Below are 15,379 nucleotides of genomic sequence, written 5' to 3'. Positions count from 1 at the left end.
AAGTTCTTCTGAGTCGCAAAGATAGGAAAGAAAAAGAGTTTCATTTTAAGCATCCAAATATATGAGCAAAGGCATGTATGTAATGTATGATTAAAAAAATTACACTTACCTTTACCTTTTCCTGAAAAACAAAACAAAATGCTTATTATTATAAATTCCTTCCAGCTGCCCCTTTTATACTGCTGCACTTTCATTAAAATGACACTTTTTAATGATTATTTTTAGTCCAGTTAGTTCATCTCCAACAAGTAAAATCTAAAGGTGAGACACTCATGACTACAACTCTACTTAGCAGTGGTATGGACTGTGCCTTGTTAGACTAAACGGCATTATCTCCAAGAGGATGCATGACAAGTACTTCCACTCATGTAAGATTTAATATGGGTGACAAGAGAGAAAAATTGAACCTAAATCTGAGAGTACTGTTAAATATCTTAAGGACTTATGTTTATTTGGCTATCAGAGTCTTTTTCCACATTTATCATCCTAAAATTATAACATAATTTCTGTTAAAGATTTGTATCGTTGCTTTTTTAATTTTTTTTACTTTTTTTTTTTCTATGTAGTGCTGAGGATTGAACCCAAGGCCTCACATGTACTAGGCGAGTGTTCTACTGCTGAGTCACAACCCCTGTCCTGTATCATTGCTTTTAGGTTTAAAAGAATATTATAAGATTTAGACCTAGAAATATTTTCAAAGACTATGATCCAAACTGTACATGATGTAGCAATTTGTACATAGCTGCTTATTTATGATCTTGGGAGACTAAGGCAGGAGGACTTCAAGTTCTGGACCAGCCTCAGCAACACAGTGAGGCCCTGTCTTAAAGTAAAAAATAAATTTTAAAAAAAATGGATGGAGATGTAACTTAGTGGTAGATCTGGGCTCAATGCCCAGCACTAAAAATAAATATATAAACAAATAAAGTTTATTTCTCCCATTTTTCTTTAATGCTATCATTGTTTGATTATTAAATATATACTCATTGCAAATATGTTTAAGAAACATATATTACTCTCTCACTCTCTCTTTTTTTTATAGTGCTGGAGATTGAACCTAAGGCTTTGTGCAGTGAGGTAAGCACTCTTACCAACTGAACTATATCCCCAGCCCATGTTTCTTAAATAATAAATGTTTAAGAAGAAAAAAAGAGATAAAATAAAAAGTTACCCAGAACTCCTCCCCTTACCATTTATACTATTTAAATTTTTATAAATGTCCTTTATTCTTTGTGTATGGGTACTTAGAAATTATATTTTGCTTTTCTAAAAATATATTACACATTTGTGTTTGTGTGTGTGTGTGTGTGTGTGTTGCTGGGGATTGAACCCAGGGCCTTGTACATGTAAGGCAAGCACTGTTCCAACTGAGCTATATCCTCAGCCCACACATATTGTTTTGATATCTGCTTCCTTTCTCAGTATATTGTTGAATGTCTTTATTCAAATGAGTACAAATCTACAGCAACATTTATTGACATTTATGGCTTTATTTTAGTATGTGGCTGTACCATAAGTCAACTGTCCTCCAATGATAAACATTTAAACAGTTCCCATTTTACTTTAAAATAAGTGAGGGTAACTAATTACTTTATCGAGTTCTCATATGAGTGCATAGTAAAGATCACTTCTTTCCTGTGGATTTGCATTTCATCTAATGTTAAATCAATAGCATCCAATGAGTCACCACATGTGATTTTGCAGAAACCCATGAGACTTGTTTAGAAATAATTTCTTTTCTAACCTAAGAAAGCCAAGGCTGCCAGCATTTAGGGCATGATGCAATCTCACTGATTTATAAGAGGAAATTTATATTTATTGACTATATGACATCAGCATCTTTTCAAACAAATTTTAACACCTTACACATTTGCTAAAAGCACATCGAAGATTTTGTCAGTAAGCACATACCCAAAAAGAGAAGGATATATATTTTCTAAAGAAAAAGTCAGAAATCATACAGTGAAATGGTTTATTCAATACACTATTCTGCCTATTATTGACTGGACAGGACTTGTGAGTTTCAATGTTACATTCCCTCTGGCTGCTACACACAGTGCCTAGCATGTGGTAAATGGTGAATAATCATTTGTTGTTAGAACAAGTGATTTTCACTGATAAAGATAAAACCACTCAATGAGGAGGGCAATTTTCAATGAAAAGTAACCTAACAAATTACTCCATATATTAGATGTCGGGTTCTATTAAAAAGGGCTCAAAAAGACAAATACTGCTCATTCATATATCCAAAGTACTAGGTTGAATTGGCAGATATATAAATAACAATAAAATAAGGCTGCACAGTAAAAAAAAGACTATAAGAGAGAAATGAAACATGGTGTACACTTAATAAGAAAGGAAAGATTAGATCTGGTTAGGAGGATCAGGAAAAGTTTTGTGAGAAAGACAGCATTTAGATCACACCTTGAGTATAGGTAGAAAATTAATAATTTTAATGCAATATAAAGATAGGTGAATTTGAAATCATCCCCAATATATGGAGTCTATATATAATTTCAAGTTTTTGTAAAAAAATTAGAAGTTTTTTGGGGGGATACTTCTATGTCTAGAAGATGAGGAGAAATTGAAACAAGGGAGTACACTTATTAATGCATCCACAAAAATACCTAGAATAGAGGCTGGGGTTATGGCTGCGCGGTAGAGCACTCACCTCACTCGCGCAAGACCTTGGGTTCAATCTTCAGCACCACATAAAAATAAATAAGTGAAATAAAAATATTGTGTCCAACGACAACTAAAAATAATAATAAAAAAAAAAAAACCTAGAATAGCTGGGTGCAATAGTACATGCTTGCAATCTCAGTACCTGGGAGGCTGAGGCAGGAGGATGGTCAGTTCAAGGGCAATTTAGCATAAAATCAAAAGGGCTAAGGAACACTCCTAGGTTCAATCCCCAGAACTGCCAAAACAAGTAAGTTAGTAAGTACATAAATAGATAAATAAAATATATCCTAATGTTCACCTTATGGCAGCCCAATGCCACAAACTTCATTACAAAAATACTCTTCCTTATTGAAGTATAAATATACCTCTGTAAGGGGGAAGCATAATCTCTATGGAAACAGGACTGTGGATTATATGACTCCAACTGCTCTTGCCATTTGTCTTGACTTTCCTTCCATCTAACCAAAGTTCATCAGCTGATAAATAATATAACAATGCAAACAAATAGCTCACCTTGACCAGAAGCCAAAGGATTCAAAGGTCTTTTAATTGTCTGTGGCCTAGAAACAAAAGAATTAAAAGTACTATATGAAATATAAATATGTTATCAGTCAAGTTATAATTATCTAATTAAAGTGATAGTATCTCAGAAAGTTGCTTAATGACTATATCTGAAGTCAAATTGTTTTGTTGATATCATAAAATATTTAGTTTTCTCTAATTGCTTTTGAGAAATTATTGCCTGTTATTTGTTTTAGTGATGATAGTTTCTGATCTTTTCCCATTATAACAGCCATCAAGTAATTTCCTAATCACCTCTTCAAATAGAGGAAGGAAAAAAATATAAGTCAAGCACTTCTCCTAGAATCACTAATGTGCTTTTATATGTATGTAAAAGTGTATGTCCTATGGCACAAAATGCACCCCTAATTGAAAGACAAACTTAACACAAACATTAAAATTAAACATGAAAACATCAAATTAAACAGTGTAGGTAGTTTCTTTTCCACTTAGGTACTCAGAAACTTCAGCTTACCCCATGACCATTAAGTTTATTATTATTTAAATAAAAGGTTTTTTAATGGGAAAAAAAAAACAAAAGCTTTCCAGAGAATGTTACTAAGGTGCTTCTAAATCACAAAACAAATATACATTAGTAATGTTAGTAAAGTATGGAGATTATTTTAATGCCCATAATTTAAATTTTTAAAATTTGTACAACTCTAGACATTTTGAGAAAAAAATATCATAAGCTATATTTTAAATAATAAATGCCTCCTACATTATTTATATTGTTAGAAATGTTACAGGAATCAGGACATTAGTTAGGAAATGACCACAAAACCAAAACAAATCTAACAAATGTTTCATAAATTTTTTCAGTTAACATTAAAACAACAACCAAAAAAGAAAAACCTTACTTTAAAAAAGAACCTTCAATTTAGTAACCAAACATTCCTAATAAGAGTCAAGACTATTTAAATGAAAAATACAGCAGATATGAGTAAATAATGAAAACTTTACCTTCCAAACTAGAGAATTCTTCAAGTAAAAAACAAAAAATAATAATAATCTAATGTTTTATTGGTGTACACATAATTGCTCATCTTATGCTTATAAAAAAGTGAAAGTCTTCATCTCCATATTTTTGAACTCCAAAGATTTTCCCACAGCTGCCTTCAGTGTCTGAGATAACAACACATGCACACACACACACACACACACACACACACACACAAACATATATACAATTAATCTTTCTGGTTCTCAGATTCTCCCCCTCTCAAACAGTGATGACTCTAACACAAAGTTATTGTAAGAAGTAGAGGGGAGGCTGGGGTTGTGGCTCAGCAGTAGAGCGCATACCTCGCACGCACATGTGAGACCCTGAGTTTGATCCTCAGCACCACATAAAAATATAAGAATAAAATAAAGGTATTGTGTCCAACTATAACTAAAACATAAAAAAAAAAATAAAGAAAGAAAGAAGTAGAGGGATCAAAAGACCAGGAATGGAACCACCATTTGACTCAGCTATACCACTTCTTGGTACTTAGCCTAAAGAATTAAAGGTCAGCATACTACAGCAATAAATGTATATTCATGCTTATAGAAGCAAAATTCACAATAGCCAAACTATGGAACTAGTCCAGGTATTCATCAATGGATGAATGGATAAATAAAATGTAGTATATATACACAATGGAGTTTTATTCAGCCATAAAGAAAAATGAAATTATGTCATTTGCAAGAAAATGGATGGAACTTGAGACCATCATGTTAAACAAAATAAGACAAACACAGAAGGTCAAGGGTCAATGTTTTCTCTCATGTGTGGAAGCCAGAAAAAAAAAATGGGAACTTATGAAAATAAAAGGAAGATTATTAGAGGAAAGGGACCATGGGGAGGAAATAATATTGACGAAATTATATTGTTATACTGTGTGCATGTACAATAAATCCTACTGTTATGAACAACTATAATGTACTAATAAAAATGTGAGGGGGAAAAAGAATTAGAGGAGAAAATGTATGTAATACTTAACACAGTGGGCACTCAAAATGTTACCTGTTATAATTATTCTCTGAAATCAATTTAACTTCAAAGCAGGTAAAATAACTACAATGATGGAAAAGAATTGCAGAGCACCAAAAAGAGAATTGAGAGTTGTAGATGCTAATCTATATGCTGTCACTAACTACCTGGTCTTGGGAAAGGACGTCAATCTCTTTGGCTCTGCCTTCTCACCTACAAAATGAGATTCTACAATCTACTTGAGGAACATCTGTTAGTACCTATAATGATCCCATAAAGCTTTAAATACTCTTCCCAGTCTTTCAAAGAAAAAAAATATATTTGTTCAAACTTATGCCAATGTTTCCCCCAAGGGGAATTGGATTATAAAAGGTACGCTTTTATGTCTAGATGCACAAAATGAACTTGATGAGTAATTTTCAATCATTATGATTTTGTTTTTTTTAATAGAGAAATCACCACATCTTATAGTAATTTCTAAATGAAAATGACACATACTTAAAACAGTTTTCTTCATAGATGACATTCCATATCTTCCAAGCATCTGGTCCTTTATAACCAGTGTAGCGCTCAGGATTAAGGAGCAAATCCACATATTCAGCATCAGGAGACTGTATGTCTGTAAAATAAACATTTCCATTAAATCTTTCTTATCTTTAGCTACCTTAAAAAGTAGTATACAAGACAATGTACCATTGATTCTAAGGCATCCCAAATATATCAATGTAATTGGGTATTTTAAAACAACTTTTCAAGAGAAAGGAAGGAAAAGAAAGAGAAACAAATGGCCACATTAACTGTGCACACTAATTGCAAAAACGTCCTGATTTTAGAAATTGTAAAAAATAAGAATGTGTGGATTTGAGATTGAAGAAACATAATTCAATTCTCATAGGCCATCCTGACAATAAATACAATATACATTCATTTCCACATTAACCAGAGCAGCTCATCGGTAACTAAGGTAAAAGAAGAAGTATTAGTGTCATATACTATTTGTTACCAAATACTTTCTACTTCAATGACCACCACCATCAGGATCCACTACCCAGCTGTCCTAAAGATATAACACTATATGCAAAAGTTATAGGTATGATGATTTTGTGTCAGCATCCCTTATAAAAAGGAAAACTGGAAGCAGCCTAAATACTCAACATAGTTGAGCAGTTAGAAGCCTGGGCTCTGGAGCCTGAGTGCCTGGATTGGGATCTAGATCCTGCCACTGATTCATAATTTAAAACTGTTAAACTTTGCTCAGTGCAATGGTGTATGCCTATAATCCCAGCTCTAGAGACTAAAGCAAGAGGATCACAAGAGGATCACAGCCTTAGCAGTTTAGCAAGGCTCTAAGCAACATAGCACTATACTGTCTCAAAATTTAGAAAAAGAAAAAAAAAAAAAGGTTGGGAGTGGTGACTTGGATTGTGGGTCAGTGGTTAAAGCAGCCTTGGGTTCAATCCCCTGGTACCAAAAACAAAAATAAAAAATAAAAAACTACCAAACAAAAATGATGGCCCTATTCCATCAATGGCTCTGGGAAATTACTTGACAGTACAGCAGTATCTTACTTATCTATAAAATTTAACAATATAAACCAAAATATGGGCAAAAATGGCCTCAAAGCAAACAGAAAAGATAACAAGAAACAGAGCACAAAGTCCCTGATGAGAGTCCTCAAAGGATTGTAGATCAGTAGTAGAGCACTTCCCTAGCATGTAGAAGACCCTGGGTTTGATCCCCAGTACTGCAAAATAAAAAAGACAGAAAAAAAAATAGAGCAAGAGAGCAATAGAGAGTCCATCAAGCTCTCAACAATACCTACTTCATATTACTAAAGAACAAAGACAAAAAAAAAAAAGAACTAAGCTTGGCTATTTTTATTCCAATTCAACAGCATAATAAAGGCATGTATTAGGAGAAAAGTAACTTCTAGAACAAACACAATGACAGCATCTAGAAATAACTGAGCCCTATGCAGAAGCAGCAATTAAAATAACTTAAAAAAGTAAATAATAAGAACTTAAAAAATAAATTAGCATGGAATCATCCAGTTCAGAGATGGCTAACTGTTCACTCCAATTAATACTAACGGCAGTTATTACAAAAATTTACATTAAATTGATTTTTAAAACTCCTCATTTTTAAAATATGTAAATAATTCTCAGTATCCAGTACCTTAAAACAGAAAACTAGACACCAAGGTATGATTGCACTTTTTAATATTCCACCTAGAGATAAACATTTGGCCTCTTGATTTTACTTACGACAGAATAAAAAAAAATGTTATTATATCCATATTTTGCCACATGACTAAAGCTCAAATATCTTATAAGGATTTATAAAATACCTTCTACACTTCACCCACCATTTGCATATGTTATTTATTCCCTATGAAGCTGTGCCTTTAAAAAATACTCATCTTTTAACAGAAGAAATGAATGCAAATGGGCAAGTAATTCACTAAACTCCACCATGTGAGTGAGTTATTGATTCTCAGTTGGTACTCACATTGTAGTCTCAAAAGGATAGTTCATTCATGGAAGTTAAAGTATTACTATCCTTTTTCCTACATTACATGCCTTAAAAAAAACTGTTACATATTATAAATTTAGTTTTATCTCATAGAACAATGTTTAAGGCCAAAAGATCTTTATAGAAAAGATGATAAAACAAGAGGTCGAGGAGAATGTTTCATCTCTTTCCTTTAGTAGCCTAACTCTTGATTAAGTCTACAACCTCTCATATCTAATATCACTGAGATGTTTTGGAATCGAGAACAAAAGTAATACAGTGTACACAACTTACATTAGGTATTACTCCAACAGGGTCTAGGGCACCAATCAAAAGGGGTAGAGATGTGGCAGGGAAATAAAGTCATCAGCTGATATGAGAAAGGAAGCCATGAACTAGTTGCTTAGGATGCCTGGAAATAAGGAATGGCTTCTGGGCAGCAACAGTAGTTAATACCACTAAGTTCAAGTGAGACCATAGGGCTGGAGCTGGAGATAGAGCACAAGGCGATAGAGCACAAGGGCCTGGATTTGTTCCCCAGCATTGAAAAAACAAAAAAAAACCTCACCCACATACACATTTCTGCAGTGAAATACATGAATATTCACACTGAATGCGTATTAAACTTAAGAGGAAACATGTTTGTTTTCCAGATTTTGGAAACAGAAAGAAGGCATTATAGATAAGTATATACCAAAGCTTGGTCATATTTCCTATCAAGGAAAGCTCTTTTCTTTTTCTCTTCTCTCCTTTCATTGGTCCACACTTTCTTTTTCCAAAAAGAAGCCACTTTCCCTTCCTTTCTCTTTCACGAGGACTACAGGCTTCTCTTTTACCTGAAATTTCAATGCCCTGCAGTATTCTTTTCACTTAATTTTTTTTTAAGATCATTAATACTCTACAAAAGAGCCACAGAAGAACATCAAAACTCGATTAAATTTTATTTAGAGAGCAATAATTAAGTAAGAGGCCAATAATCCAACTTAGAAAAAGAAGAATGGAAGAATCCATAAATCTAGGATGCTAGATTTTAACAGCACCAATACTGGGGCTTAGTTTTAGATGTTGCAGATGTGATTCTATGTGCAAAATTCTCTTTTCTGAAAGCAATAAAGGCCATCATTAAGGAGAATGTAAAACAATCCAACAGCAATATAACAAAAGTAAGGTGGTTTTTTTGTTTTGTTTTGTTTTGTTTTAATTTTTGTTTTGTTTTTGTTTGATATCAAGGATTGAACACAGGAGTGCTTAATCACTGAGCCACATCCCACAGCCCTTTTTATTTTTTATTTAGAGACGGTCTTGCTAAGTTGCTTAGGGCCTTGCTAAGTTGCTGAGGCTGGCTTTGCACTCATAATCCTCCTGCATCAGCCTCCCAAGCTGCTGAGATTACAAAGTATACCACCATGCCCAGCCAGAAGTAAGTTTTGGTAATTCCTACATTTTAGCTACTTGTGCAAAATGCATGTGTGTATTGCAAAACTTATCAAAATTACTATATACTTCAAACTACAAAATTTAAGAGGTAAATTTTTTTCTAGAAATCAAGTTTTCTTTTTTAATAGTTCTATTATGGTAAAATATATATATATATGAAACAAAATCCCGCCAGTTCAACCATATTTAAGTGTACCTCAAGCAACATTAACAACATTCACAATGTTGTATAATTGTCACCAGTTTGTTTCCAAAACTCTTCCACAACCCCAAAGAGAAACTGTGCAGTCATCTCACAATAATTCTTCATTCCCAGCCCTACAACCTCCAGTAACCTCTGATCTACGTTCTGTATATGAATTTGCCCACTTTAGATAGTTTATGTAAGTGGACTCATATAATACTTGTCTTTTGTATCTGGTTTATTTCACTTAGCATGTTTTCAAGGTTCATCCATGTTGTAGCCTATGTCAGAACTTCATTCCTTTTTATGGCTCAATAGAATTTTATTAAATGGATATACCACATTTGCTTATTCATCCATCTGGTGAGAGACACACGTTGTTTATACTTTCTGGCTACTGGGAATGATGCTGCAACGAACACTGGTTAACCCAAATCTGTTTGAGTCTCTGTCTTCAATTCTTTTGAATGTGTACCTAGAAATGGAACTGTTAGGTCATATGGTAATTCTGTTTAGCTTTTTGGGGAGCTTTCAAACTATCAGAAACTGAGTTTAAAAAAAAGATTCAAAATTTTATCTTAGGTATAATTTTAAACATAACGTGTAGTATAAAAAACTATCAGCTTACCATCAGCTTCACAGAAGTTGTCAGAAGAATCATCATGCTTGGTCCACTGAAGAACAGCCTTCTGTGTTTCCTCACTTCAAAAAAAAATGAACAGTGGGATTCTTTTTTTCAAATTAACATGTGATATGAAAGAAACAAAGAACCACTAAAAAAGAAAAGAAAAATCATACCTCAGTGATTCATCCACTGCTCCGAGTCGTTCAGCTTGCTCACATTCTTCGATGAGATTATTGGCTTCTTCAGAATACTAAAATGAAAAATAGAGTAAATAGAATACAATTTACTACATTTAAAAAAAACTTTTTGAAAGAATTTAGACACTATCTAAGGCTCTCTTGATATTTGGTACCATCATCTTGACTTCAAAACTAAAAAGAAACCATTAAGCACTCACATTTCCTCTTGAAGCTAAAAAATAAGTAAAAAGCTTTGCCTTTAAAATGTCTATGAAGAACATTTTAGGGGGGTAGGGGATACCAGGGATTGAACTCAGGGGCACTCAGCCACTGAGCCACATCCCTAGCCCTATCTTGTATTTTACTTAGAGTCAGGGTCCCACTGAGTTGCTTAGGGCCTCACTGTTGCTGAGGCTGGCTTTGAACTCGCAATCCTCCTGCCTCAGCCTCCAGAGCCACTGGGAATACAGGTGTGTACCACTGTGCCTGGCCATGAAGAATATCTTTGAGTGTAAGGAAATCTTGTGGCAAGTAGTCAAAAGATATTGTCCTGTGGCTGGGATTGTGGCTCCACAGTAGAGTGCTCGCCTAGCACGGGCGCGACCCGGGTTCAATTCTCAGCACCACATAAAAATAAAGGCATGTGTTGTGTCCATCTACAAAAAAGATTCTCTCTCTCTCTCTCTCTCTCTCTCTCTCTCTCTCTCTCTCTTTCAAAAAACAAAAAAGAGAGAGAGATTGTCCTGCTTTTCTAATGGCCTAACAGCATCAATTTTTTCTTCCATAATATAAGCGGTGGGAACATCATGCCATGATGCTAGGAGTACCCTGGAGCTTCCCAAGTCTTTGCAAAAAGTGTTCTGCTATCTTTAGGCATTTGTAAGATATTCTTAAACCATATTTCTTTTCGATGTCTAAGTCTATCCAAGAGCATTTTACCACTGAGCTAATTTGCTGCCTTTTTTTTTTTAAATTTTGAGTCAGGGTCTCACTAATTTGCAGAGCTTAGCCTTGAATTTGTCATCCTCCTGCCTCAGCCTCCAGAGTCAGTGGATTATAGGAATCTTTCATCATGCCTAGCCTTCAATAATTTGTTTTCAACATCAGCTTCATCTTAAAAAATTTGTGGTCATTACTTAGTATGTACATCATTTGATAATAAACACTTTTATCTTCATTGGTAAAATTTGTACACAAATATGAGTTATGCACGTGTCTTCATGACAAATCCAATTCTGCTCCTTTGATTTCTTGATTTAGGTAATACACCATTTTTACCCAGAAAATTATTTTTATCAAGATCTATATAGGTAGGACACAAAAATTATTTTATCTTTAATTTTTAACTTTAACTGAATTTACACTAGCATTCACAAGAGTGATAAAAGTTTTCCTTCTATAGAAGGAACTTCCAAAAGTTTTTGTTGTTGTTGTTTCCAGATTTTTTTTTTTTTTGACAGTACTTGGGAATGAACACAAGGGCACTCTACCACTGAGTATCATCCCCAACCCTTTTTATTTATTTTGAGATAGGGTTTCACTAAGTTGCTGAGGGTGGCCTCTAACTTGCTATCCTCCTGCCTCAGCCTTCTGAGTCACTGGGATTTATAAGCATGTGCCATAATCCCTGATTCAAGTTTTACTTTGAATAAACTCAAAGAGATGAGTCCATTAATTGAATGAAAAATGTCAAACAATTTTGTGGAATTAAATTATTTTCTATTTGAAACAGTTAATAATGACATCATTTAACTATGTGCAAAGTTCTGTCATTGACGTCAACAAGTCAATGCTGTGAGTTCACACTTTAACTCTTCATATGTACAAGGAAATGTGGAATCAAAAATTAGCAAAATTAGTTTTCATCTATGGTGGAAAGGTTCAGAATGTGGTTGCCTCTGGGAAAAGAGTGAGGATTCTGATACAGAAAAAGGCCATTAGGTGAAAATTAAAGAAATCTGAGTAAAGTTAGTTATAATGTATCAGCACTGGTTCATTATTTTTAACAAATGTATCAGGATGGGGATATGGCTCAGTGATAGAGTGAGTCTTTAGAGTGCGTGAGGCCCTTGGTATAATACCCAGTAGCAACAACCAAAAAAAACCCATAGATATACAATAGTTATATAAGATGATACTTATTGAGGAAACTGGTTATGCGTTTTATGGAAACTCTAAACTATCTTCACAATTTTTCTGTAAATTTAAAACTGCTACAAAAATAAAAGTTTATTTTAAATCAGGTATGGTGGCACACACCTGTAATCCTAATGACTCAGGAGGCTGAGGCAGGAAGATCTCAAGTTCGAGGCCATCCTCAGCAACTTAGAGAAGACCTAAGCAACTTAGGGAGACTTTGTCTCAAAATAAAACATAAAAAGGATTGGGGGGGCGGGGTATGACTCAGTAGTAAAACACCTATGGGTTGAATCCCCAGTAAACCTTCCCATCAAAAAAATTTTATTTTAAGAGAGAGACATAAAAGACACATAAATCAAATGCAATGTGCAGGTAAATTTGAATCCTGTTTCAAACAAACTATTAATGTATTTATGAAACATCAGAGAAATATGAACCCTGACTATGGGTATTTTTTTAAAGAGTATTTTTGTCTTAGAGATATATGTGAATTATGAATAAACATAATGATTTATCTGAGATTGGCTTTAAAATAATTGGGAAAATAGAGTGAGAGGTACAGCTGAGGCAGGTTTGACCATAAACTGAAAAATGCTGGGTGACAGATGTTTGGGGTTTTTTCCTTTTCTCTACTTTTGTTTATTTTTGATACTTTGAATAATAAAAGATTAAATGAAAACAAACAAAAGGATTTAGAGCCACTGAATTAAAAACTTTCAAGGGATTTCACTGTAATGAGAAACAGAGATGGGGACATCTAGGTGAAAGGGGAAATGTTTTTTTCAAGCTTTTTGTCAAGGTACTAGACACATCAGTAAGTATATGTATATACCTTATAGCTTGCAGATTTAATCCCATCAGGAACTTCATCCTGAAAAAGAAAAAAATATGCATTTTTTTAGATAACATTTATCATGTCTTCTGAAAAAAATTAAATTTATGAGAAAAATCACAAAACAAATTATTGAAATTAACAGTTTATTTTTAACTAAAACTACTCAGGCAATTTTTATATTATTTCCTTAAAGGAAATAAAAATTCAAAAACAAACTAATAAAATAATCACATATGATGGCATGGAAATGTAAAAACAGTTATTGAGCCATTAGTCTTTTTGATATTCAAACTGTCGCTCTATAAGTCACTAAGTGCTGACTTAATCTTAGCACCTGCATCCTTTTGATATTCCTTTGGTAGTCCTTAGCAGCATGCTTTGTTTTGTTTTGTTTGACAAAATTTTTCAGGTTCATCTTGTGTAGCTCGTATTTTAAGGAGCTCCAGTTCTTTTCAGAGGAAACTAGAAGTGGTTTTTAGGTGTGTTGGCCACTTACTCACTACAGGAACTATCTGCCTGTCCTCAAAGTGATGTTGTGGGCAGATAAGGATGCAGCAGAACTCTGTAAACTGCAGGGTACTCTTCCTTCTAGGGTACATGCCTAGAAGGGTGTGCATCACTTTATTGTGTATACTTCCAGACTCTGAACTAGATCAAAGAGTGTTCTTTTTCAATAGCTATACGTTTAGAAAATTTCTATTTTTTTTCACATAACAAAGAATGTCAAATTTATAAATATATTTCAGTAGAACTGACATCTCTACAATATTCAGACCTGCTTTATGGTCGTCATCTATGAACATCTGTCCAATTACTAAGTAAAATTCCTAATCAGATTTCTAGGTCAAAGGGTATGTGCCTTTTTATTTTTGATGCATTTGCCAAATTATCTCCAAAAAGACTTAACCACCATAATACTCATTTCTTATCCCAGACTCACAATAAACATTGTTATTCTTTTTTTTTGCATTGGCCAATCAATAATGGAGGTGAAAGAACCGGATTTTGCAGGATTGTAAAGACAACAAATGACTGGTTTCTCTGTGTATAAAAAGATTCCAGCCTCAATGGGCAGAACATCTGCCTCACTCAAATTTTCTCTGGAATCAGTATACAAATCAAGGGATGTGGTTTTCAAAGTGCCCAACATAAGGAAGAAAACTTCAGTTTTTAGTACTTTTCTCTCTCCTGCTAGGTCACAGGGTATAACCTGAACTAAAAAAGGAAATCAAAGTATTGACAAAAAGGGAACTGGTCTTTGTCCCTTGTTCAGCTACAAAAGGCATTACCAAAGTAAGCAGCAGACCATCTGAGTAGTGAGTTGACTGAGTTTGACCAAATGCATATGTTAGATTAAGGAAGAACTGCTCATTGTTTGAGGTGTGAGGATGTCACTGTGGTCATGAAGTAATGTCCCTTCTTTCAGAGGCACACTGAAGCATACAATACTGAGATGTCAAGATATCAGTAATGCAGGGGCTGGGGTTGTAGCTCAGTGGCAGAGCACTTGCCTAGCTTATGTGAGGCACTGGGTTCGATTCTCAGCACCACATATAAATAAATAAATAAAGATAGATCCATGAACAACTAATTAAAATATTTTAAAAAAAAAGATATCAGTAATGCACAATATAAATATTAAATCTGAAAGATGACAATTTAAGCTATAGCAAATATTCCCAAGGACTCAAAATGATCTTTAATCACTCTTTGTTTCCAACATATCACCCTATTAGGAATTATTAGAACTGAGCCCATGCTTGTCCCAAGAGGAATATAAATAATTCATTTCCTCACTGGCATTTGGAGTGGAGTTTCTCTCACTCTCCCTCCTCAGCTTGCTGTTCCTCTCTGCTCTCAGTTTGTACACTTTAACCTATAGTTGGGCAATCATACTTGTGTTGAAATGATCACTTAGTGTTTCTCTTCTTTACTAAACAGTAGCTTCTCAAGGTCACAGCTAAGCTTGTATGCCCAGGTCCCACCACACAGTAGACCCTCACAAAATACTCATTATTGAGCCAAATTACATTCAAATGCCAATTGATATTACTTCACCAATCTCTTCTCCATCTCCTCATGTTTTACATATACTTCCCCCAACACTGCCAGTTGTCCTAAAACTCAGGTCTAATCATGGTACTTTTTTGCCAAGCTTATAAATTTAATCTTTTCCAATTACCTTCCTTTAAAAGTAAAAACCTCCAGTATGATATCAGTTTAAGAAGAAAGCAGCAGTATTGACATG

General features: G+C 34.1%; 1 protein-coding gene across 1 annotated transcript in view; it reads right to left on the bottom strand.

The window, feature by feature from the left end:
• Ero1a (endoplasmic reticulum oxidoreductase 1 alpha) overlaps window positions 1-15,379 on the bottom strand; it is a 45,367-nt gene that overhangs the window by 13,230 nt on the left and 16,758 nt on the right. Inside the window, exons 4-9 of the mRNA XM_026411031.1 lie at window positions 13,129-13,167; window positions 10,152-10,228; window positions 9,982-10,055; window positions 5,720-5,840; window positions 3,199-3,245; window positions 110-121 (exon numbers count right to left, since the gene is read on the bottom strand). Of these exons, the coding sequence (XP_026266816.1) occupies window positions 110-121; window positions 3,199-3,245; window positions 5,720-5,840; window positions 9,982-10,055; window positions 10,152-10,228; window positions 13,129-13,167 (370 nt within the window). The remainder of the gene's footprint in view (window positions 1-109; window positions 122-3,198; window positions 3,246-5,719; window positions 5,841-9,981; window positions 10,056-10,151; window positions 10,229-13,128; window positions 13,168-15,379) is intronic.

This window comes from Urocitellus parryii, chromosome 6 (assembly GCF_045843805.1).
Source record: "Urocitellus parryii isolate mUroPar1 chromosome 6, mUroPar1.hap1, whole genome shotgun sequence".
NCBI lineage: Eukaryota > Metazoa > Chordata > Mammalia > Rodentia > Sciuridae > Urocitellus > Urocitellus parryii.
This window is presented reverse-complemented; position numbering and strand designations above follow the sequence as displayed.